Source organism: Mucor mucedo (assembly GCF_025094135.1).
Source record: "Mucor mucedo strain NRRL 3635 chromosome Unknown EV154scaffold_16, whole genome shotgun sequence".
Classification (NCBI taxonomy): Eukaryota; Fungi; Mucoromycota; class Mucoromycetes; order Mucorales; family Mucoraceae; genus Mucor; species Mucor mucedo.
Genome location: NW_026252300.1, coordinates 172,367 through 196,042, shown reverse-complemented (window position 1 = coordinate 196,042; position 23,676 = coordinate 172,367). Strand labels below are relative to the sequence as shown.

Here is a 23,676-nt window from a genome sequence, read left to right as displayed (position 1 = left end):
ATTATGGCAGTCATGGACATAGTGTGCACACAAAGCGTTTGCACTGCTATCTATTATTTTGAAAGGGCTCGTGTAGCAAAACAAAAAGGCTCACAATGTACCTTTTCCCCTGTTGATGTCTTTTTCTTTTGAAACACCACCAACCATGCACTACATGACCTTCAACTGTCCAGCATAAAACTTATTTTAGAGTAAATAGATCTCGCTCTTGTTGGACAAGAAACCAAGTTTACCCAAGAAGTATGAATATTACACTAGAAAACCAGGCATGTTGTGATAGGGCGTTGCTAAGAATAACCAGAGATAATCTAGTCATTTTGGTCGACTGCCATAAACTGTTCAACTGCTTAACAGCAACAAATTATGGAAGAGTACTGGGATGACAGACTTGAATTACCTCGAGCTTGAAATAAACCAGACGTCTTATACATGACTTGACATATTTTCAAAATATAAACTAGACATTATCTATAGCCATTGCGATGGCAACCAGAGGGGTTTTTTTTCAGTTACAAAAATCACTAGGTTTAAACATAGTCGTCTTCATTGACACTTATAAAGAAGGTGATATTACACTATTTTCACCTTTCTGCAACCATAATTAAACAGCCGCATAATGGACATAAAAAAAAAATGTCGAACGGAAGAATTAAAACCCTTTATCTATTTTTTGTAATGAATGAATCCAAAATTGTCAGACGAGGTAAAATAATGAGCAACAAGTCATGTACCCTCTGTATTGTATGTTAAGTCATTTCATATTTTAGACATTATTAGCTTGACATGCGAGTTCTGTAAGATTATAGTAATGTGGAAAGACACAACCAGAATGAATAACACCCTCTTTTTTCCGTAGTAGAAACATGGTTGCATCAAATTCTGTATCAACGAAATGTGTATCCTAGATCCATATTTGAAACGCAAAAAAAGTTTGAAATTCCTGTGCATATAGCTACCCATCCTGACGTACAAGCATATATCTCTAATTTTGTACAAACCTGCTACCCACTCATGGAAAAGGTAAACCTAAAAAATCGTAAAATAAAAAATAAAAATAAAAAACCTTAGTTTTTTAATCTGTCATAAAAAAAGGGTGATATTAAGTTTATATCACTCACGATCATAGAAAATAAAGAGAGTGTCGAAAAGTTTGTTTTTGAAATGAATTCGTATTTGAAGAGTACGGAGATTCCTTTGGATTTGATGTTGGAGACAGAGTCAGTATTAACATTGGCAGACCTTGAACAGCACCTGCGTGCATGTTTGATCAAGGTCAATACATGCAAACCTCGAGTCAAACCAAAAGAAATCACCTTTAACTTGTCCATCGAAAAGAATAGTGATGGTTATCCTAATTCCAACCAAAATAGTATCGAATGGATGCCTGCTGAAATATCCTTTCATTGGAAACAAATCGTCCCTTTGAAATCTGTGCCCATGGATTTGTTTCGTGTAAGTTATGATGATTATAAAAAGAAAAGATGGCTGATGGAATTAAAATATAGTTTAATACTTTTATAATGGAATCATCAAAGAAGGGTAAAGAACGCTGTCCATAATGTAATATATACAAGAGTCAAGAGAGGGAGGGAGGGGGGTATAAATAAAAATGTACAAATAAATAATTGTTTTCTCTTCTTCTTGTTAGTCGGATCCAGTGCCTAAATAACTCCAGAAACCTCTTGAAGTGCCACGCATTAATTCATGAATATTAATCAAATTACGAGACATTTCCTTTAAGCTCCAGAAACCAATTCGTTTCAATCTCTTATTACGTTCTTGTTGATCCAATGTAAGATCCACAAATCCTTGCCCTAATTTCTCGCCCATACGTTCTGCCAAGGTGGAATCATACAAGGTCCAGGATCCATCGAAGTTACTCAAATCCATCACCAATCGTACCTTGATAGGCACAATCGCCTTATTGCGTGAGATATATCCAACCACAGGTCGAACCATTGCACTATTCAAATAGCTCAATTCCGGTGTATTTAACGGCACAGATGCTTTCGTATCTTTAAATCTAAAGTCCATATCCATAACAAACTTTTTCGTATTTACATCTTCTTCTACCACCGCCTTCTTTTGTTTATGACCTCCCACCACAATCACTTCTTCTCCATTGCCCGCACCAAGAATCACTGGCTGAGAAAGCTCGATACGGTCCGTGAGTTCATAGACTAATTGTCGTAAGAGTTCCGTCGAATCGGCTTCTACTGCTTCTTGTGGGATGTAAATATCAGCGGATACATCCACTGTGCCTGATGTAATCCATCCAGGAGGTCCTTCCACTCCACGGTTGATATGATCAATATTCACTCCATCAATTCTCAAACGAGACTAATTTTATAATCACTTGTTAGTCTTACTATTGCTATTAAACTCTATTTTTCTTTTTTACCTTTCGCTTGTAACCTTGCTTACGCATGTCATTGTCAGTCAGAACACCAAATCGTGTGGATTCACCACCCACTACCACACCGTTAGGATCTGGCTTTTTGAAAGGGTAATAATGATAGATATCATGACTTCTAAATCCTGACTTGTTGGAGTCAATATGACCGGATTGTTCCAACACACTCTTTTCTAATTGAGGAGAATGCACACTAAACAGACATTTATCAAACGCACCAATGATGGTGGTGGCACATAATAAATCATAGAATAACCACTGTTTACGGAATCGATCTAATTGAGCTTGAAAGATGGAGACGGGGAAAGGACGAAATCCGTTAGGCTGATAGACGGTGACCAATAAATCTTCTACGGTTAATTTTTCCAATTCGAAATCACCTGGCGTATATTGATGTCTAGAAGCAACGGGATCGTAAGGCACATCTGGATCCCAACGTACATGTCTACGATCAATGACACCTCTGACGCCTTGAACATCAGCACTTTGCACAAGACCCTTTCCATCCATCCAACGAATTAAACTGAGGGTGACTTCAACACGGTCAATGACCAGATCATACCACATCCAATTCTTCAATACTTCATTGTTCTTTTCATCCTCATCTAATTCAACACCGGCCAAAGGATCATCTTCATCCATCACCGTATTCACTTCGTCGGCAGGAATCTCTTCACCCGCATCTAAAAGCGCAGCATGACGCTCGAATTTCTCATGTTCTGAGCGCGGCATACGGTAAATACGCACATTGTTGAATCGGATCTTTCCATCTTTCCAGTTGGGTAAAATGGCAGAATCAAATACAACTGTGGCACCCGTAGCTGAAGTTAGATACTTGCTTACACTTCTGGCAATCCATTCTAAGATTTGAAATGTTTTTTTTTAGTCATGAATTTTAGGTGTATCCACTCTTTTACCTATTTACCTTGGAATTGAAGTGAGTTGGCGAACCAAAGAATGATACTTACAAAACTTGTCGTCCCTGCCAACAACCAGACAGTATGCCCGAGAAACAACCAAGAGAATAAAGCAGTGGCATCATTGAGTGTCCAAGGTCGAATCTGTCGCATCAAGGGATACTTGATTTGTATTTTTAATCTCTCAAAGAATCCTCGAGCTTGGGCTAGTAACTCTGCTTTACTTGTGGGTGTATGTAGTGTTCGCTTCTGCAATTTTAACCATTGCGCACTCATGTGTAAATGGTTGGCATAATTCCGCCGTTGATATATTTCTGACATGGAAGGCCTCTTGCTGGTGGCCATAACAACCGGTCGACGGCTGGCATATCTAGGCGCTTTGCTTAATATTTGACTCGGGTTCGTCAAGACTCTTTTTAGTAAAAATGATATTGACATGTTCCAAGGGTGACAAAAAAAAAAAAGAGGCACAAGGGTAAGGGGGTTGGGGGCAGGCTTTTTGAAATAAAATAAAAAAAAAATAAAGAAAAAAAAAAAAAAACGGATCTTGGTTTATCCTTTTCGATCCCAGCATTGAGTTCTCTTTTTAGGTAGCTGATACTACTTCATCATGACATAGTAAAGTAGTACGTGAGAGAAATGGTTATCCTTTTAAATTGCTTTTATAAATATAAATTTATTTCTCATATATCTGTGAGTGAATAACTTGCGTCTAGCTTAAAAAAATACTATGGACTATTTTGCTGTCAAATATGGAAAACAGAACGCGTATTGAACAAGTGACGAATTGTAAGTTTTACAATATATTTTAGGTTCGTAGTTGAGGAATTGTATTTTTCTTAAAACACAACGGTGTACTACTCAGACAGAAGGTAACAGCTGTGTTAAACTGTCAATAATGCTATTAGAATTTTCAAGTCTAACGTATACATTCATCAATGATGTAGTATAACTAAGTAAAAAAGAAACGAAATAACTGTCGAACTATACGGTAACTTACCTTCGGTGTAGATGAGTAATGACTTAAACTTTTATAAGAAGTTGATAACTGTACTTACCGGCAATGTCTAAAAGAATAGCTAGCATGCCATACAATTCTAAAGAGATGATCAGCTGTACTTTGGATTGGCCTCAATTCAATGAATTTGTCCTTCCGAACTGTTATAGATAATCGCGCCTTTTTTTTTCCAGGTGGCGTTAAGCTTCACGGTTCACGGTTCTAGAACATCGAAGACTGGCCTTAAAATATCATCAGCATGTGATTTTTTTCTTTAGCTGTCATGTCTGGTTTACACTTTATAATTATCCAGAGCTTTATGTTAACCCTTATACTATTTGCACAGTTTGATGCTAGTCAGAAATTTACAAGGTATTAGTCGGAGTTTTTTCTGCGACAAGCGGTTGTCTTTTCCTAATCAATCCACACACACACACTCTCTCTCTCTCTCTCAGACCTCAAGTTTGACTATCTCATCATCACTTATAGAACACACACAGTCCAGCATTTATTATTCGTTCTAGTTTTTTCTCTTTATCAAAACAGCCATCCAATTTTTGGGATCTGAGTCTAGGCATAACTCTTTTCTGTTATTCTCAATGCAAGCTATTTTACATAATCTGTTTTTTGTACTCCGGGTATTTTTGGTGTGTGTGTCCTAATTATATATATATGCATGATTACTACGCACAAACAGTTGACGCCAAACTGTTTGTTTACAAAGTAATTAAAAAAAAAATTGGGCGTTTTTTTCTTTCTTTCTTTCTTTCTTTCTTCTTTGTGCCGAAAGTCTTCATTGAGGGTGAGTCCTTGGTGTTTGTACTTGAAGTCACACGGCACCACTTGCGCTCCAGGATAGTTGCTTCGTCAAGGTATTTCGTTATCGTGTGCCTATTTGGGGTGATTGTTGTCTAGGCATTTCTTCACTGGGTGCTTTTGGATGATTCCCAAGATGCCAGGTTTCGTGGCTTTTTTTTTTGCTGGGATACTGGACGATTATGATTAGTTTCTGGATAACGTCACCTTCCCCACTCGGTATAATGTAGAGAACGGTCTGGGGGAAATTATTTAACAAGCTACTCAAGGTGAATTCAACTTCACTTTTACCGTTTGGAGCATATTTCAGGTGCCCTAGCTTAAGAGTAGGAGTTGTCTTTTTGGTGATTCGAAAGCAATATTCTACTTGCCGGTTGTGCACTCCTGAGTTTGGAAGAAATGGGTCCCTCGTCGTGTAAGTCGGAATTGGTTCATGAATAAGTGAAACCCCCAAGGGGTAGAACGTTCATAGATTGAGAACATGGTGTTTTGACCTCCTTGTGGTGATACACGGGAGCCCTTTTTGAGAGCCATCAAAACTAATAAAAAGTGGGTGAGTGCACACGGAGACTGACTTCCTCGCAGTTGCACTTGGGCAGTTTTCTCTTTTAGAAACTGGCTAGCGAGTCTCCATTTTTTTTTATAATAAAAACCACATTGTCTTTTCTAATATTTATCTTGATGTAAATGTCTTGTATTTTATGTGATGGAGAAATGGTCTTTGCTTGTAAATGGAGTATATTGTGAACATACCGACCATTCATGCCGCGCAAACTGGTATCTTCGAGATCTCACGTATTAACAATTTCTAGGATGGCATAGCTATTATATTTGCATACATCAGTATAATTTTTCTACAGATAATGATAAAGCTGGTTTGAAACAACTACAATAATTTTTATAAAAATATGTTTGCACATAAAAGCGAAATCTAAAGAATGTGACACTACAACTGTAGGCACACGGGAAATTATGCAGAAAAAAAAGATATTATTTAGTTATGTTGAATAATCTTTTTACGATGATACGATATTTATATGAATGTCATTTTTTAACGCGAGTACATGCTGTATGTTAGTAGATGAGAACATAAAGTACTAAGTGAGTTTATTTTTTTTAGAATGCAAAGCTGGAATTTTAGCATAAGAAATGCGTCATATGAGGGCAGTCCAAAAGCAGCTGAGTTTTTGCCAATCCAATGACCCACACGGTTTTTTTTTGTTGTTGTTGCTACTTTCTTCTTACTACGACTTTTTTGGGGTTACTTCATATATTTTCCAACATGTACTGTATGCGCTATTTTGTTCCGTTGCTCCTATTACCATTCCCCGATGCACCACCCATTTTTGTTATTCTATTTCTCATTTCCTTTTTCCTCCACCAAAAGCCATGGTAAGAAACAAGATAAATGGGCCCCCGAAAGTAAATGAAAAGAATACTAACTAAAGCTATAGTATCTACTGTACTTTAATATTAATCGCCTTATTCTCCTCGACTTGTTACTGGGGTCAAGGAAGATGCTGGATTGACTTACAACAGAATCGATTGTTTGATGTACGTCAAGATTCCAATGCAACGTTTGGACAAGGAGAAGGTTGGTGGAATTGGAAGATCACTTTACCCATTGGAAAATAAACCCCTATTAAACAAACAACTGTAATATTAAAACAATACCCCACACAAACACACACACACCCAACAACACCTTCTTTTTGTTTTCTTCGTACATATAATTCCCTCTCTTCATTCTATATAATAACACGGTGATTTTTTTTCTTTTTTTTTTTTTTTTTCTTTTTTGTCAAGAAAGAAATAAAATTCGGGTTAATACCTGCTTTACAATGACCTAAACCACAATAACCCCCTTTATTCAGCATGTATTTTCATATAATGTAATTCATGAGATTTGCCTTATTGAACGGAAGATCCGTTAGTGAGAGATGTGCCTGATCGCTCTGAAACGCTTAAAAATAGGGTTACATGTGTTAAAATATCACGAGTTCTTTCTTATTGGTCAATGCGTAAAATAGCCTTTAAATCTTCGCTTATGAAATGTCCAGACCCAGTTACATCTGTGAAAAGCTTCGAGTAATTCCACAGTGTTCAAGTAACATAATTTTACATCAATCGTATCTATGATAAACCAGGGCAACGTAGTATTGATTTGTTGATATTTAAATTATGAGCTGACATAATTGGTTTTATTGTTTACTATGAATCTTGAACTTCCGTTCTATTCTTACCATCGTAAAATCATACAGACAGCATTAAATTATATTGATTATATGACTGCAATAAACACAAACCACACAACCTGTTAAATTTTTTGGTGGTGGCAGTATAAGCTACTTTGCTGCAACTGTGGGCCAAAAAAAAAAAAAAAAAAAAAGGTTCGCTGTGACCATCAAATCGCTTTTTGGGTGAGTGGCTTATCTTCCCAACTGAGAAAGGATATTTTTCATTTTTCGAGCCGACTTTGACACTAGATCTCACCTCTTTTTTTTTTTCTTTGTACAGAACAAATTAGCACCTCATGTCAGATATTGTTGACATCAAGAAGAGACGTGTGCAAAGCACCAAAAAGTTCAACATACACTCTAAAATTTACCAACCTTTTAGGGCCATTGGCTATGTCACCAATGAAATTCCTTATTTAATCAACAATCTTGGACAAGACTACTTTTTGACAACCTGTGTTGGCAGCAGCTTCCAGACCTACAACGTAAAACCCCATACACACGCTTTCTCAAGTCGCATGGATATCTAACCTCTTTTTTTAATACATAGCTTGGACGCATGAACCTTTTATTTGTCAGTACACCTACCGAGAAGCCCATTACGTGCATGGCAACACACAACAAGGTGGTGTATGCAGCTGCAGGCAATATCGTTATTGGATACAAGCGTGGTAGAGAAGTTTCCCGAGTTGGAGATAGTGAGGGCAATTTCAACATTACTCAAATTATCATTTTGGGAGCTTATATCGCTGCTCTTTGTGATGATAACACTGTCAAATTATGGGACACCACCAATGGTGATTTGTACACCGAAATTGAGTTTGGAGAAGGATTTACAGCCACTCATATGGTGCATCCCAAAACTTACCTCAACAAAATCTTAGTCTCGAGTAGTCAAGGCACAATGCAGATCTGGAATGTCAGAACCAATAAGATGGTCTATCAGTTTGGATATTTAGGATCTCCTGTCACCTGTCTTGAACAATCTCCTGTCGTCGATGTCATTGCTGTTGGTTTATTAAACGGTACCGTCATCCTTCACAACATTAAGGCCGATGAGAAAATCGATAGCGTACGTCAAGATGATAGAGTGACAGCCATTACTTTCAGAACGGATGATGAACAGGTTATGGCAACAGGTAACATGCATGGTGATGTTGCCTTGTGGGATCTTTCAGAGCGTAGATTAGCACATATCATGAAGGGTGCTCACGATGGTTACATTACAACCTTGACATTTTTAAACAATCAACCTATTTTAGTCACTGGTGGTAATGACAATGCAATCAAGGTAAAAATTCATGGAACTGCCATTATATCTTTACAGTAATTGTTAACCCGAATTCGGTTTTCTCATAATAGCAATGGATTTTTGAAAAATCCAATGCCGTTCCTCATCCCTACAAGTCTCGTAGTGGTCACCACGCACCTCCTTCTAGACTTCAATATTACGGTACAGATAATAAGACCATTTTAAGTGCTGGTAGAGATCGTTCGCTTCGTTCATTCAGTACAGTACGGGACGCCCAAAGCTTTGAATTTTCTCAAGGTCGACTTGCCAAAAAAGCTCAAGATAGAGGTATCAGCATGGATGAATTAAAGCTTCCTCCCATTATCGATTTTGATGTGAATGATTCCAAGACCAAGGATTGGGATAATATTATTACTTGTCATGCGCATGATAATGGATGTCGTACATGGTCTTCCAAGAACAAGAGAATCGGTGAACATATTTTGATCAGTCAAGATAAAACCGCGGTTAAGACAACTTGTCTTTCATCATGTGGTAATTTTGGTTTCTTAGGTTGCGCCTCTGGTGTTGTGGATATGTTTAACATGCAATCTGGACAATTCCGTAAAACTTTCTCCGGTGACGGTGGACACACAAAACCTGTTACTGGTTTAACAACAGATACCATTAACCGTTATTTAATCACTTCATCAGTTGATAAGACCATAAAGGTAAAGACTCTTGGGTAATGGAAGTGTCATTTGTTTGGGTGTACTAAAATAATTGTGTTGTACAATATTTTTTTTTTCAATTAGATTTGGGATATTAAGACCGCTAAACTTGTACATACCATCGAACTCGAATCTCCCGTTGTCTCTATGCGTTATCACATGGACAACGATCTTTTAGCTGTTGTTTGCGATGATTTAGGTATTCGTGTCATTGATATTGAAACCAAGAAAATCGTCAGAGAATTCTGGGGTCACAGAAATCGTATTACAGACTTTGTAAGTAGTTTTTTTGTGTGATGAAAAGAAGAAAATCTAGACCTAATCTGCTTTTAGACCTTTAGCCCGGATAGTCGATGGATTGTTTCCGCATCATTGGATGGTACTGTTCGTACTTGGGATTTACCCACAGGCGCTATGATTGATATTTTCAAGGTCGAAGATGTCGTCACTTGTTTAGCATTTGCTCCCGATTCTGACTTTTTAGCTACTGCCCATGTGGATAATGTCGGTATTTTCCTCTGGTCTAACCGTACTCAATACTCCAATATTTCATTACGTAGTATTCCTGAAGATTATGAGGCACAGCTTCTTCAATTGCCTAGTTTGAACGGTACAGAGGACTCAGACGAAGACGATTCTGAAGATGAACAAAACGTTGAGGAGGAGCCAGTGGATACAGTTGAACAATTGAACGAGAGTATGATCACAATGTCAATGGAACCTAGATCCAAATGGCATAATTTGTTACACTTGGATACAATCAAATTGCGTAATAAGCCAAAGGAAGCACCCAAGTTACCAGAGAAGGCTCCCTTCTTTTTACCTACCTTGCCTGGTGCAAAGGGTCAATTCAATCTCGAAACAGTGACTACCTTTGATACAGAAAACCCTGATTCCAAAAGAATCAACTTTTCTCAACTCAATATCGATACCGAATTCGGTAAAGCTTTGAGAGCCGGTTTTGAAGCTGACAAGAACTGTAAGTTTTATTTTTATAAATAATGAGTAAATGAACTCAACCCCGATTTTTTATGTAGTTGCTGCTTTTGTAGAATATGCTAAATCACTGAGTCCCTCTGCCATCGATTTAGAAATTCGATCCTTCACAATTGATGGAGAACTCACACTTCTTAATTATTATTTGGATGCCATTCTTTACATGCTCAAGACACGAAAGAACTTTGAGCTTGCACAAGCATGGTTATCTGTATTTTTGAACATTCATGGCGATTTGATTGTAGCCAACCCCACAAATCCTATTCATGAAAAATTACAAGACATCCTTGCTGTTCAAGGCAAAGAATTCGGAAGATTATCGCAACAAATTCATTATAGTTTATGCTTAATCGATTTCACTCGTAGAACATAGATATCATTTTACATACACTTCCTTCCCCAGAAGAAGAAAATATTACATAGGATTATTAAAAAAAAAATAATAAAATAAAAATATAATGAATTGGATCATTATTTAGATTGTAAAAAAAAAAAATCAAGGAAACAAATCATCTTAAGTCGTTGCTCGCACGGACCCTTCTGCTCATCAAATTTGACATTTTATAGCGCCACTTTGGTCAGCGTTCCTGGGCGAACGAGTTACTTCGCTTGTATGCGATCAATAGAAAAGTTTAAACAATACATAAATTTACGCTTGCCTTCAGTAGTCATTACATGTAAAATAACATAGAGAAAACACGGTGTGTTTACTAAGCCGGAAAAAGTAAATACTGGCTGTTATGGTATGGAATTCCTTCCGGTTTAGTTCATGTTGGATTACAACCAATACGAATCACATGAGGGCATGTGTTGCAGATATTACAATCCACGCAACTCGTATTATAGGTGTTTATGAAATCATTTCTTCTTTGTTGCGCATTAATAAGCCTCATCAAGAGATAGAACAACAAATAGAGATACATTAATAAAGGAAATATCATTTTCCTCGCTAAATGACCATGGCCTAACAAATATCATAAATGGATTTAACTATAGAGACGTAATGCTTAACAAATCATTATATTTAGACATTTGTGTCTTTTATACACAGAACACCACCGATCTTAATCCCTCCGAACCATTCTTCTATTAGAATTTTGGCCTTTCAACATTGAAAACTTTATTGTTGTTTATCAAAAAAATCTCCGTTTGTTACCGGCGTAGGAATTGAATAGAATATCATGCCATATTGTTCTAAAAGTGTGATATTTGGATTATTTTTTTCTTCGATCTTTTTGGCAAAAGGGAACCTTGGTAACACTAAAAAAAAAAAGATCCAGTGGTGGAGCGGATCTCCAACAGGCAAAAACAGCTTTAATTTTTTTTAAGTAAATATCATCAGAGCAACGTCTGCACGTGTATGTTTACAGCCTATAAAAAAAACTGAAACCTCATGACTATCCAGTCGGGTCGGGAACTCTTGTAAAACCATATGATATACTTTATAACATTTTTTATTATTATTTGATTTTCATCATAAGCATGATGACGATGGGTAAATGGGATAACATAAGGGAAAATGATGATCTAATTAATGAGAAAAAGAAAGGATTTTTGTTTTGTGTGTGTGTTTTTGATACATGTGAAAAAAATATAAATTAATGTTTTGTTCTGCGTTTCATGCTATTAGCAATGGTTGGATGAAATGAATAGACTACAGCATTTGAGTCTATGATGTGGCTGTTGTTCAAATGACTGTTAATTGAGCTACTGGTGGTATTTTCTTGAGCAAACCATCGACCTAGAAAACCATTCTGCTGTTCAGCGGAGGAGGATAAACTACTGCTATTACTACTACTGCTACTGCTGCTTTGACTATCTGTTCTACTAAGAATAGCCTTGGACGCTATAGTGGCTGTAGTGGTAAGGTGGGCATCCTGTGTTGAATTGACGCTAGCTTTTCTTTCATTTAAGCGCCTGAAGGATTCCTGAATAGGGTCTTCAAATCTTCGAACACATCTATATTCACGATTAACACGGTCAATTTCTTTAGTCAATCGCTTCATATTTTTGGGGTGGTCCAGATAGTTTTTATCATTGGTTAAAAAAGATAGTCTCTGCAACTGCAATTTATGTTGCGTTCGACTTGAGGCAGCAGCGTTAGACTGTTTGGCATATCTTTTATGTTGCTCGTCAATTTGTTGTCGAAAGATTTGCTCTTCGTGAAAAGGTGGCATATTTCAAAAATAGAAGAATATAGAATAATGGAGATGTAGATAAAAAAAAAAAAGAAGAAATTAGATTTTCAAAATCAAAAACCTTATATCTTCGAAAAAAAAAACACATGATGGTAAACCAAAAAAATCAGTGTACAGAAACTGCTAATTGCTGTAATCACTTATTTGGAAACTTTATTTCTTTTGCCAGAATCTACCTGATAGTCCGCTTTTGTACAAGATTAGAATTAAAATAAGCGCTGTCATCGGACTTACACCAGTATATTTTACAACAATCTTAAAAACTTTCTTAGGATTTCCATTATTGAAATAATGCACACACCAAATTCTTTTTACCTTTGTCACCCAGTTCCATCTATCATATGATAGATCTTTACTTTCAATATCAGGCTTTCTGATGGCCATTTTCTTATCTCGTTCCACTAAATCTTTCTTAAGGTCATCAATACGACCATTCAAAGCGATTATTTCTTGATTTAAAGCTTCCAACGCTTTTTTGGTGGTTGTACCCAGAGATATGATTGAAGCATTATGCTGTTGTCGGTCGTTTGAAGTATCATTGGTATAACTCAATAGTGGTTCACTACTGGATCCTGAATGATTAGATGCAGGTTGCATGTGTGCATGAATGCTTTGGCTATTGTCATAAAAAGGCATGTTCTTTTGTTGAGTTACTGTGGTAACAAATGATGATGTCCCATAAGCAGGAGACGGATTTGGCTGATTACGATCCACAGGGCTTATTCCATACCGCTGTTGGGGAATGGGTGATTGAGAAGGTGATTTTGGATACGAGGCGGGTCTTTGAGAGCGGTAATTATTTGGTGGTCTCTGTAAAGATGTTCTCCTTACTGCTATATCTGGCAGAGTTGCTCTACCTGTAGTATCACTAATACTTTTATGCATTCCAGTAGAAGTAATTGGTATATGCTGCCAAGGATTTACACTGTCATCAAACTCCTCGTTGAACGAATCTTTATTAGGTAACACATTCAAGTCATTCTTTGTCATGTGCTGTTCAGGATATTTTTCATTCCCGCGATGCTTATTATTTTGCTCCATTCTTGTTTTGAGGCTGCCAACACTACCGGCTGCAGATGGTGGCCTTGTAGAAGGAGCAGTTACCATAGTTTGTACAGATACAATGGAAGATGGTCTTTGGTTACTACTACTCGAAACAGAAGAAGGGCGTCTTCGTGATTGAAGGGTCTGCTGGTCCAGTGATTCATAGGAAATGCCTTCTTCGGGTAATTTTGAAGAAATGACCTGATTACTGTTACTATTTTGAATATCACGAAGGTAGTCTTGCTCTTCATCTGATGCCTCTGCAGCACTTGAGTCTATGGAAGCGGGATTTCTTTTTCAGCATATGTATCTTATGTAATCTTTTATACATATTTTCTTACCTTCCTCTTGATTGGAGGTATCATCTGTGTCGGTTGTGTCGTCATATTCGACTGGTCTCATTACTGCAAATGAGTGAATAATTTCTTGAGCTTGTTCTTTTCCAATGTTCTTTTTGTACGCCTATAAAATAAATTCATTAGTATGATAGCTGAGATTATAAACTTTTTTTTTTTTTTTTTTTTTACCTCAGTTGTAATTCTTAGCAATGCTTCAACGTAGGTGTGCCTAGCTTCCATAATTGGCATGCCTTCAAGTTTTTTCCAAGCATCCCTTAACGGATATAAATTAATATAAACACACTGCTGTGTATATGCAATTGATATGATACCATTTAGCTCTACCCACAACGTCAAACATACTAGGTCTCTTAATATTAATATCGCCTTCCGAGATTTGCTTAAAAAGAGAGTAGAGCTAAGTTTTTATATGCAATTTTTTAGTATTTAACCCGAAAAAAAAACCCAATTTGTTTTATTTTACTTCTAATTTTTCATTGTTTGTTGGCTGAAAAGTGGACCCTTTTGGCAAGTTCTGTACGATATACAGTGCCTTGTTATAACGTTCAATAATGAACCGTTCAGTATAATGAGGTGGAATGACCATTGAAAAAAAACACGTAATGATAAATGAGTGAAAAGAAGAAATAAAGCAAAAAAAAAAAACTGGTAATACCTGAATTATTTTTTTTTACTTTACGTTACACCCAAGTTTCTTGAATAATTTCAGGTTTAATCGCAAGACGTCACATCACACACTCTTCTCTTTCTCTTCTTTAGCTTTTATTTGATGTCGGCAACTAATTCACCGCGCCAAGGCACAATGTCACCCAACAATCCATCGCAAGATGACCAGCTACCTCATCTTTTATCGTTGAAAGTGATGCGTTTATCACGACCTCAATTAACGTCCACCTTGCCCATTTATTACGAATCTACACCTGACGGTAATTCAGCACTGGTAGATGGACTTGATTCTTTAAACATCTCGGATCTGACTGCTTCTCACCCCATCGATGTGAGTAAAAGCACTGATTTACAAATCAGAGATTTCGGCCTCAGTCAAATGTTAAAACTTCCATCAGCTTTTGGCAACATATACCTTGGAGAAAACTTTAGCACTTTTATCAGCATTAACAATGAATCACCTTTTCCAGTACATCAAGCGGGTGTCAAGATCGAGTTACAAACGTCTTCTCAACGATTCGTACTGTCAGATACCACCGCTACGCCCTTAACGACACTCGAGACAAGGGCAACGTATGATACCACGGTGGCGCACGAAATCAAGGAACTGGGTGTACACATCCTTGTTTGCACTGTCAATTATAATGCACCAGACGGTCGCAAACGTCATTTCCGTAAATTCTACAAGTTTCAAGTGTCGAATCCATTAGCAGTGAAAACCAAGCTGAATAATCTGGCTGATGGACGTGTGTTTTTGGAAGCTCAACTTCAAAATGTCTCTGCAGGACCCATGTTTTTAGAACGCATGAAATTTGAGCCCTCTGAACATTTTGTGTTTGAGGATTTAAATAGTGTGGTGCATACCAAAGAAGCATCTGTCTTTGGTGATAGCTTTATTCACCCTCAAGATGTGAGACAATATCTATACATGTTATCACCCAAAAACGATCAAAATGAACGTATCTCGAGAACGACCAACGCACTTGGAAAGTTGGATATTGTATGGAGATCTTATATGGGAGATTTAGGTAGATTACAAACGTCTCAATTGACACGAAAGGCCCCCATGTTGGAAGATTTAGAAGTCCAGCCGTTTTGGGTACAGGAAGGACCTGTGCGTGTGGTATTAGAACACCCATTTAAATTAGGTATTCGCATAAAAAATCATTCTGGCGAAAATATGAAGTTGGTCTTAACCGCAATCAAAACAAAAATGGGATCTGTCTTGTTAAGTGGACTTAGTAGTAGGCAGTTGGGCGATGTGCATTCCAATCAATCCACTGAAACTCAGTTAGAATTTTTCCCATTGACTTCTGGTTTACAAAGAGTGGGTGGATTAAGAGTCATGGATTTGATGTCGGGATATACCAAAGATATCGATCACGTATGTGATATATTTGTACTCTCTCATGTCAATGATTCTATCGAATCAATTTAACACATATAATAATAATAATAATAATAAAAAACGTCCCAGGTACATTTTGCATAAAAAAATAGAGCTCTGGCGCCTGAAAGGCACGGGATAGAAAGTCCGCTGTTTAATTCAAAATTTGGAAAAAAAAATGTTCATTAGTGAGTGAATATGGTATCCAAGGGTATAAAATAGGTACGAAAGATATGTAACACTTTCAATTATAAGACGTTTTTACAAAGAACTCCTTGAGAACAGTATTTTTTTCACCAAAGGCAATTTTCTTCTTCAATTCTGTTTCCATTAAGATGGGCATTTTAAAGGTCTTGCGCTTCTTTTTGATTCCTCCTTTATTCACTTTCAAAGAAAATGAGGCAAGCTTTTCCTGTAGCTGATCTAAGCAAGTGGCAGACTCATCTAGAAATTGATGAGACGCTCAATGGGAAGGTACTTGTTTCTTTTGAAGCCTACTTACGTTTGTTTTTTTGTGAGACTTGCTGATACAGCATGTGTTTACTTTTCGTTCGAGGAAGTATCCATTGAAAGCCATGAGGACTGTCTGGTAAGCATGTGTGTGCACATTTACATTGGACTAGACGTCCTAATCGAGGTTCATTGTTCATTGTCAGAGGTTAAAAAATAATAAAGGAAAAAAAAGTATTGCTGTGATACTCATTCAAAATTGTGCAACTCCGACCCAGCCATGTGGTACAAGATCAGGGTCCACTAAAATCGCTTTTCTCGAAACGATTTGATTAAAAATGACATTTTATAATTTTCCTGTCAAAGAAAAGTCCCTGGATATTAAACTTTGACTTAGACAATACTATACCCAAAATGCGAAGAAAAATTAGGTGCATTTTTTGCTATATTTTTCAAAAGCATTTAATATGTGAAAACAGTACTTTGTCTAACAAAAACTATATTTTTAATTATGCTCTGAATATAATTCTTCTAAAAATAAAATTGTTCTAAAAACATTACCAGTGTAAAGAGCATTAAATTTGGGCTATAGTTATATAGAAACACTTTTCATTAAATCTACAGGAAGGGTATGCAAAAGGTTGACTTGTGAAAATTTGGATTTTCCTCGAGGTATACCCTTTGTGTTTTGGCCAATTTTAGGTGTTTTGAAAAAAATCTCAAAATCAAAATCTAATAATCTAATATGATATTTTAAATAATTCTGAGCATTTTTTTGGCTTGAAAGGACGTACGGAAACGACAGTTTACTATATGAAAAATTCAATTTAAAACGGCGTGTTAAGCGAAAAAATGGATCAAGCCTTGGATGATCAATTTAATCGCGACGAGTCCCATGACCGTGATTGGATCCGCCATTGCTATTGCATTCTGTAAGTTTATTTTATCGCAAAAAAGACATATGCCCATATATTAATTGGAATAATATAGTACAATAGAGTTGGAATGATATGCCAAAAATATGAAGACACGAAAGGTTTGATACCAGGTGACACTCATTTTTCACCTTGGCTGGTATCAACCAAATTCTACAGCAGGATTAGCCAAAAATATGAAGACACAAAAGGTTTGATACCAGGTAACACTCATTTTTCACCTTGGCTGGTATCAACCAAATTCTACAGCATGATATGCCAAAAATATGAAGACACAAAAGGTTTGATACCAGGTAACACTCATTTTTCACCTTGGCTGGTATCAACCAAATTCTACAGCATGATATGCCAAAAATATGAAGACACAAAAGGTTTGATACCAGGTAACACTCATTTTTCACTTTGGCTGGTATCAACCAAATTCTACAACATGATAAGCCAAAAATATGAAGACACAAAAGGTTTGATACCAGGTAACACTCATTTTTCACCTTGGCTGGTATCAACCAAATTCTACAGCAGGATTAGCCAAAAATATGAAGACAAATGGTTTGATACCAGGTAACACTCTTTTTTCACCTTGGCTGGTATCAACCAAATTCTACAACATGATATGCCAAAAATATGAAGACACAAAAGGTTTGATACCAGGTAACACTCATTTTTCACCTTGGCTGGTATCAAGCAAATTCTACAACATGATATACCAAAAATATGAAGACACAAAAGGTTTGATACCAGGTAACACTCATTTTTCACCTTGGCTGGTATCAAGCAAATTCTACAACATGATATGCCAAAAATATGAAGACACAAAAGGTTTGATACCAGGTAACACTCTTTTTTCACCTTGGCTGGTATCAACCAAATTCTACAGCATGATATGCCAAAAATATGAAGACACAAAAGGTTTGATACCAGGTAACACTCTTTTTTCACCTTGGCTAGTATCAAGCAAATTCTACAGCATGATATGCCAAAAATATGAAGACACAAAAGGTTTGATACCAGGTAACACTGGCTTGGATGGTGAAGATCAATCATAAACGTGGCTATTGGCCCATGTATGGACTGTTATATTGCAGATGTATCGAATGATGGAAACAATTAAAATTACATTATTGGATCATAGTAGATTAACTGGATATTGTATTCAGCAATATGATTGCTATAGACGAATAAGAATACATGGATAAACATTTATTCAATTCTGATGGATAGACGACGGAACTCTTATCCCGATTGGATTGACTATTAGTTTAGATACAGCTTCGTAAAGGTATAAATATATGCTCATTTAACCCTTAATAATTGGTGATCCTTATATTAATTATTTTATAGTCTCATTTGACATGTACAATATTACATGACCAATGATAGATCATGTGTTGACAACTTGTCACTCAACGTTTTGATGATGGGTCAACCTTTCTGGTTTTGGTATAGATATATACTTTGTTTCCCGTCTCGTGTTAAATGAATGCTACTCGTTAGAATTGTCTTCAGTTATCGTTGTCACTTTAAACGCACGTGTGCCAAGATAACTGTTGAAAAAAAGGGAACTCACTTTTAAAGTGCATAACACGTACTCCCTCGAATCCGGCTACGCGAGCACCTGTATATGCCAATGATTTGGTAAGTATATAATATATTTGATTATTCTCTGATTTATCTAACTGAAATATTGTATAATGATAACAGCGGAGAATATGCGAGTTTGGCTTCAAGTTCAAGGAAGAATAAGGGAAGGGTCCCACAGGGAGAAGACAAACTTGAACGTAAAAAAATGGGCCGTAGACTCGATTTGATTTTAAGGAAGAAGAAGTTGGAATTGGGAGCCAGTGAAACTGGAAAAAAGTACTCAGGATAACGATAGAAAGTTATTTAAGGAACGAGATCTCAAGCTTCCAAAGGCATTGAGAGACATGATCATGTGCTTCAAGACTGAAGCAGGGGCTAGTTGTGTACAGGGTTTGGAGGCAGTCGGTTTGCTGCAGTATGGTTAAGCACCAATTTTTGTTTTGTGAAAAAGTCGATTTGTTTAAGTGATCGCATTATTGATTATCGTTTTTTTTTTTAGGACCGAAAATGAACCCGATTATCATGGACGCGCCAGTAACGTATGTGCTCAGAGTAACAAGGACCAAGAACGTAACAGTCCCCAGTGATTAGAGTAAAATGGCTGGTTCCCGAAAGGTTCTTTTCATGGCTTTATCAATCTAGGAAATTGTTTCAAGAACAATGAAACTCTTACCAAGCAAGCTTAGTACCGATAATGATGATCTCAACAAGGTTGTGAAGCCAGACCTGAGGTCGATTCGTATCAATAACCTCAGATATTCGACTCTCAAGAATAACTGAATTTTTGAACTACCCCCTTATTACCACATGCATATTAGAAAATTATTTAATCTCATTCTATCTTTGAATATAACTCTACGTACAGGAGGTATACTTAAATGTATTTTTCGCAATGATGTTTAATAGCGCTGACTATATGTCATGCACTAAAAAGTGTGTTATGTCAAGTCTCTCAATATCAAATGTGAGAACCGGGAACCTCCTGGGTTATGCACAGTATTTAATTAAATTCTCCGTTAAAGATAGAAATGGTGCACTTTTATACTTTTTCTTCTTCTAAACTCTGCAAAATGCGTGAATGGAAGGATCTGCCTTTTGAAGTGCTGGCTACTATTTTTGGTGATCTGGAAGATCTATCTGATGTAATTGAATGTCAGCACACATGCAAAAAGTGGATTTTAGCAGCCCAAGAAAGATTATATAGGCGGGTTCTCATCTTGGATGTAAACAAAATCGAATTCTTTACCGATACAATAGTAGCAACAGATGCCGGACGATTTGTAAAAGCAATCAAACTATTCGTATTCAAGGAGTATAGATTGCAGTCTATGATGATAGGAATATTGGCTACACACTGTCCCAATATTGAATCAATCACAGGCATACATATCAAGAATGTCTGGAAAGACATTGCTAAATATCATGATTGGGGATATTTCAAACGTCTTAAGGAGATTAAGTTTACGTTGGATGCGTCCGAATATCACGATTATATGGAAACCATGATACACCTCCGAAAAAACATGACCAAACTTGTGTTAAAAAACACGATCTCCAATGTTGATCTTCGAACTGAATACAAGATTTTGTTACAAAATTTACACGAATTTCCGAAATTGTCCGTATTAGTTGCTGAGATCCAAACGACAGCGAATATATTTGCACTAGAATCAATCGGTAGCTGCAGTACCACATTGAAAGAAGTGAAATTTACAGCCATCCCTCCAACAAAGAAAGTGAAACCTAATCCAGTACTGGACCGTGATCTGAAGCTTGTGATTCCTCGACCTTCGCTTAAAATTCTTAGTGTCGAAGGCGTGTACTTGAAACCCAATATTATAGAATATCTTATGTACAAGTTTCCTCAACTCGATAGCTTAAACTTCAATGAGTTTGATGACTCATTCAGTAGCGGTGGTACCTTATTTGAGCTACCAATGATCGGCAGGGGGGTTACGATGCATAAATTTTTTATTTATCTTTCCCGAATGAAGAGCTTCACAGTTCGTGGAAAATTAGAAGAGGAAGAACTGATAAAGATGATTGACATATACAGATTCGGACTTTTAAAGGAAGACACAATTACAGTACATTTCTGTTCTGAAAGAACTATAGATGATCATTTTTTACCGTGCATAGAGTTGAAAAGAGAGTCATCCAAGGAAAATCAGCCTCAGCTAATTAGAATCACAAAACCAAATCATCTACCCACATATACTGTCTTAAAAGTAAGACAAGGTAGGCACGACGCAATGCGCTTGACACCACAAGAGATGTTTGTCTTGAAATCCGGGGCCATGATCAAGGAGCTCAAAATGGAAGCAAAAGTAGCACCATTCATTATCAAAGATATTTTGAGTTGCTGCATTTCTCTCAAGGCTCTTACCATTGCAAATATGAATCTTTCTTATCGTCAAATGTCATATTTGTTTCCTGGAGATCTCCAGAATTCAACAATAGAGGTCTTGACTTTAGACAATTGTGATTGGGCTATGAAAAACGCTTTTTGTAACTGGTTAGCCCATGCCCTTCCGTCCCTACAATATCTCGAATTTAATCATTGCATGTGGATGGTATATGCTTCTGATGTTCTTGGACATCACGAAATAAATATGCCTGGTATTCGCTTTGAGCAGGTTAAAATCAACAAGAGCTGCGATATAGTACCAGACGATGTATCTCATGCATTTCTCCAGATCAATGACGATCAGTTTTATCTATTAGGGTGCGATAACGTGTGTCGCCCATATGCTAAAGAAGAATATCAAGCTTTATGTGAAGAAAAAACTTACGAACGATTTCATATTATCTGTGAATCTTTGAAGACGTTTATTTTGCTGTATCCTAAAGGAAAAATGAAGTTTGTAAATGAGATTCAATAAAAATATTAACACTGTTTTTTATAAATAAACACCTTCTGTTGTTCATAATTATAAAGATATTCACATTATCAAAGTTATGTGCTGTGACTACAAAAACATGTAGATATTCCTAAAGTGTTTTATGACAACCATATAAAACAAAAAGTGAGTCAGTATTTTTTTTCTGAACCTTTGCTATAAAAAAAGCAAAGCAAATGATGAAAATTATTGTTCCTATGTTTGACATAAGAAATTCACGAATTGTGATTGACTCATTAAATAATCTTACGAATATATCTTCCCAAACACTCATAACTTTCCAAATGACAGTAGAGATCCTAATAATAATTTTAATAACCTAATCTAGCGTATAAGTGATAAGGTTTACTAAATGCAAAAGTTGAAATGTGGATGATAATAAGCGCTTAAACTGGATGGTGTGTGTGTGTGTTTTTTTTTCAAACAACTGTCGGTGACAATGTGTATTCGAATATAGTGACGAAAAACTGTATACTTGCTTTTCCATTCAACATCCAGCCTATGAATTCTCATTGCGCTTTAATTTGAAGCGTCACTGTGTTATTTCGATTGGCAGAAGATTACATTTCTTGTGCCCTTCTCAAACCATACTATTTAAGCTTTGGCTAAAACCATGTGCACTGTGTTTCTTACCAAAAAAAAATGTATTCCATCCAATTTATCATTATTGAACCATTTGACAGAGGTTAATAATTGCATTGCTGACTATTTGAAATAAAAACGTTGATGTCAGGTAACCACTAATCCAATATTATCAGATACAAATGAGGTGCATTCATATTTACCAGTTTACACCAATCAAGACATGAAACGCTTGATGCAATATATTATTTGGATGGCTTAGACATGAGCTTCTCTCACATGCATGTTTTATCGAATTACCATTTAAAAGCTGTTTTATAGTGGCATCTCACTTCATAAACGTACCAGAAGGTATATATATATATAAAATATAAAAACGCACCGCCATTGCAACAATACTATTTTCAGATGTTTTCACATACTTTTACATAACATGGAGTGTTATATGAGGTCGTAAAAAGTTTGTTGTACATAAATTTAGAAAAGGGAGGGGAAGGGGTTTTACTTGATAGCCAAAAAAAGATCGGCAGTGCAGAATTTTCAATGCATCTCTGGAAGTACTGCCATCAATAACGAGCTACATTTTAAAAATAATGCACATTCTGTGTGTACTATAATTACCAAAGTTATCTTATGTGCCATAAGCGGAATATATGATGCGTTTGATGCAATTATACCCCAAATGCATAACATTTGTCTAATACAACTAAAGCTTTCTTCCAAAATATAGAAAAAGCATATGTATGCTTCTGCTTTAAAACCACTTATACAATGGCACAAAAGTTTAAAATATGAACACACATGGACGTTATATTGAAAGTTTTTGATGTAAAAATGGCCATAAGGTAGATTAAAAGAAGCCAAAATGAACTATTGAGGATAAAACAATTGAGATAAAGAGAAATATTTAATGTTCTATCTAATATTATATATCGGAGTAAATAAAAAGTTTAAGAGTTTCCATTCGTATTGTGCATTGTAAAACAGACATAACTATAAAAAAACCATTGGTATCCCTCCAATAATCTGGCTATTGGTAAAATACGGTGAGAAGAGTCTTCTGCTACAAAAACATTTAAAGCTGTAAAGATCGATCAAGAGCTCTTTTCTATCAAAAAAAAAAAAAAAAAAAAAAAAAACAGCACAAATCATCCACAATCTATGGAATGACTGACATAGCATAGCATATTACATGAACTGCGTGACAAAATTTAAAATTCATATTCGTGGCTTAGA

General features: G+C 36.3%; 9 protein-coding genes across 9 annotated transcripts; 6 read left to right on the top strand and 3 right to left on the bottom strand.

Moving 5' to 3' along the window:
- The first annotated feature begins 676 nt into the window (after positions 1-676).
- On the top strand, positions 677-1,602 carry EV154DRAFT_80832 (uncharacterized protein). The gene is made up of 5 exons (XM_051607785.1): positions 677-703; positions 768-794; positions 857-1,020; positions 1,093-1,452; positions 1,506-1,602. The coding sequence occupies exons 3-5, from the start codon at positions 1,012-1,014 to the stop codon at positions 1,557-1,559; spliced, it is 423 nt and encodes a 140-aa protein (XP_051460981.1). The 5' UTR covers positions 677-703; positions 768-794; positions 857-1,011; the 3' UTR covers positions 1,560-1,602.
- EV154DRAFT_542348 (mitochondrial distribution and morphology protein family 31/32) lies at positions 1,575-3,483 on the bottom strand (the record flags this gene model as incomplete). Its single annotated transcript, XM_051604516.1, has 3 exons — positions 1,575-2,340; positions 2,402-3,273; positions 3,339-3,483. 3 exons carry the CDS (start codon positions 3,481-3,483, stop codon positions 1,645-1,647), a joined length of 1,713 nt encoding a protein of 570 aa, XP_051460980.1. The 3' UTR covers positions 1,575-1,644.
- Positions 3,484-6,425: 2,942 nt separating this feature from the next.
- Positions 6,426-6,778, top strand: EV154DRAFT_560214 (uncharacterized protein; the record flags this gene model as incomplete). Its single annotated transcript, XM_051605598.1, has 2 exons — positions 6,426-6,535; positions 6,598-6,778. The coding sequence occupies 2 exons, from the start codon at positions 6,426-6,428 to the stop codon at positions 6,776-6,778; spliced, it is 291 nt and encodes a 96-aa protein (XP_051460979.1).
- A 791-nt stretch (positions 6,779-7,569) lies between these two features.
- Positions 7,570-10,824, top strand: EV154DRAFT_80779 (Utp21 specific WD40 associated putative domain-containing protein). Its single transcript, XM_051607784.1, has 6 exons — positions 7,570-7,865; positions 7,931-8,671; positions 8,743-9,342; positions 9,427-9,618; positions 9,676-10,321; positions 10,380-10,824. Exons 1-6 carry the CDS (start codon positions 7,677-7,679, stop codon positions 10,709-10,711), a joined length of 2,700 nt encoding a protein of 899 aa, XP_051460978.1. The 5' UTR covers positions 7,570-7,676; the 3' UTR covers positions 10,712-10,824.
- A 1,112-nt stretch (positions 10,825-11,936) lies between these two features.
- On the bottom strand, positions 11,937-12,515 carry EV154DRAFT_560212 (uncharacterized protein; the record flags this gene model as incomplete). The annotated part of the gene is made up of 1 exon (XM_051605597.1): positions 11,937-12,515. The coding sequence occupies one exon, from the start codon at positions 12,513-12,515 to the stop codon at positions 11,937-11,939; it is 579 nt and encodes a 192-aa protein (XP_051460977.1).
- Positions 12,516-12,689: 174 nt separating this feature from the next.
- On the bottom strand, positions 12,690-14,197 carry EV154DRAFT_414844 (uncharacterized protein; the record flags this gene model as incomplete). The annotated part of the gene is made up of 5 exons (XM_051595629.1): positions 12,690-12,791; positions 12,852-13,366; positions 13,796-13,831; positions 13,922-14,042; positions 14,108-14,197. Coding segments are annotated over 5 exons (864 nt in total), but the record flags the coding sequence as incomplete, so codon positions are not given.
- A 421-nt stretch (positions 14,198-14,618) lies between these two features.
- Positions 14,619-16,103, top strand: EV154DRAFT_498185 (uncharacterized protein). The gene has a single exon (XM_051600334.1). The coding sequence runs from the start codon at positions 14,709-14,711 to the stop codon at positions 16,041-16,043; it is 1,335 nt and encodes a 444-aa protein (XP_051460975.1). The 5' UTR covers positions 14,619-14,708; the 3' UTR covers positions 16,044-16,103.
- Positions 16,104-17,294: 1,191 nt separating this feature from the next.
- Positions 17,295-19,738, top strand: EV154DRAFT_578168 (uncharacterized protein; the record flags this gene model as incomplete). The annotated part of the gene is made up of 8 exons (XM_051606545.1): positions 17,295-17,374; positions 17,441-17,938; positions 18,063-18,388; positions 18,719-18,731; positions 19,079-19,155; positions 19,193-19,373; positions 19,458-19,497; positions 19,601-19,738. The coding sequence occupies 8 exons, from the start codon at positions 17,295-17,297 to the stop codon at positions 19,736-19,738; spliced, it is 1,353 nt and encodes a 450-aa protein (XP_051460974.1).
- A 290-nt stretch (positions 19,739-20,028) lies between these two features.
- Positions 20,029-21,840, top strand: EV154DRAFT_548973 (uncharacterized protein; the record flags this gene model as incomplete). Its single annotated transcript, XM_051604841.1, has 1 exon — positions 20,029-21,840. The coding sequence occupies one exon, from the start codon at positions 20,029-20,031 to the stop codon at positions 21,838-21,840; it is 1,812 nt and encodes a 603-aa protein (XP_051460973.1).
- Positions 21,841-23,676: the final 1,836 nt, after the last annotated feature.

Coding starts and splice junctions, on each gene's coding strand:
- EV154DRAFT_80832 (XM_051607785.1), top strand. Junction 1,453..1,505: donor TGCCCATGGATTTGTTTCGT/GTAAGTTATGAT, acceptor ATTAAAATATAG/TTTAATACTTTTATAATGGA.
- EV154DRAFT_80779 (XM_051607784.1), top strand. CDS start 7,677: ATGTCAGATATTGTTGACATCAAGAAGAGACGTGTGCAAAGCACCAAA. Junction 8,672..8,742: donor GTAATGACAATGCAATCAAG/GTAAAAATTCAT, acceptor TTCTCATAATAG/CAATGGATTTTTGAAAAATC. Junction 9,619..9,675: donor GAAATCGTATTACAGACTTT/GTAAGTAGTTTT, acceptor ATCTGCTTTTAG/ACCTTTAGCCCGGATAGTCG.
- EV154DRAFT_498185 (XM_051600334.1), top strand. CDS start 14,709: ATGTCGGCAACTAATTCACCGCGCCAAGGCACAATGTCACCCAACAAT.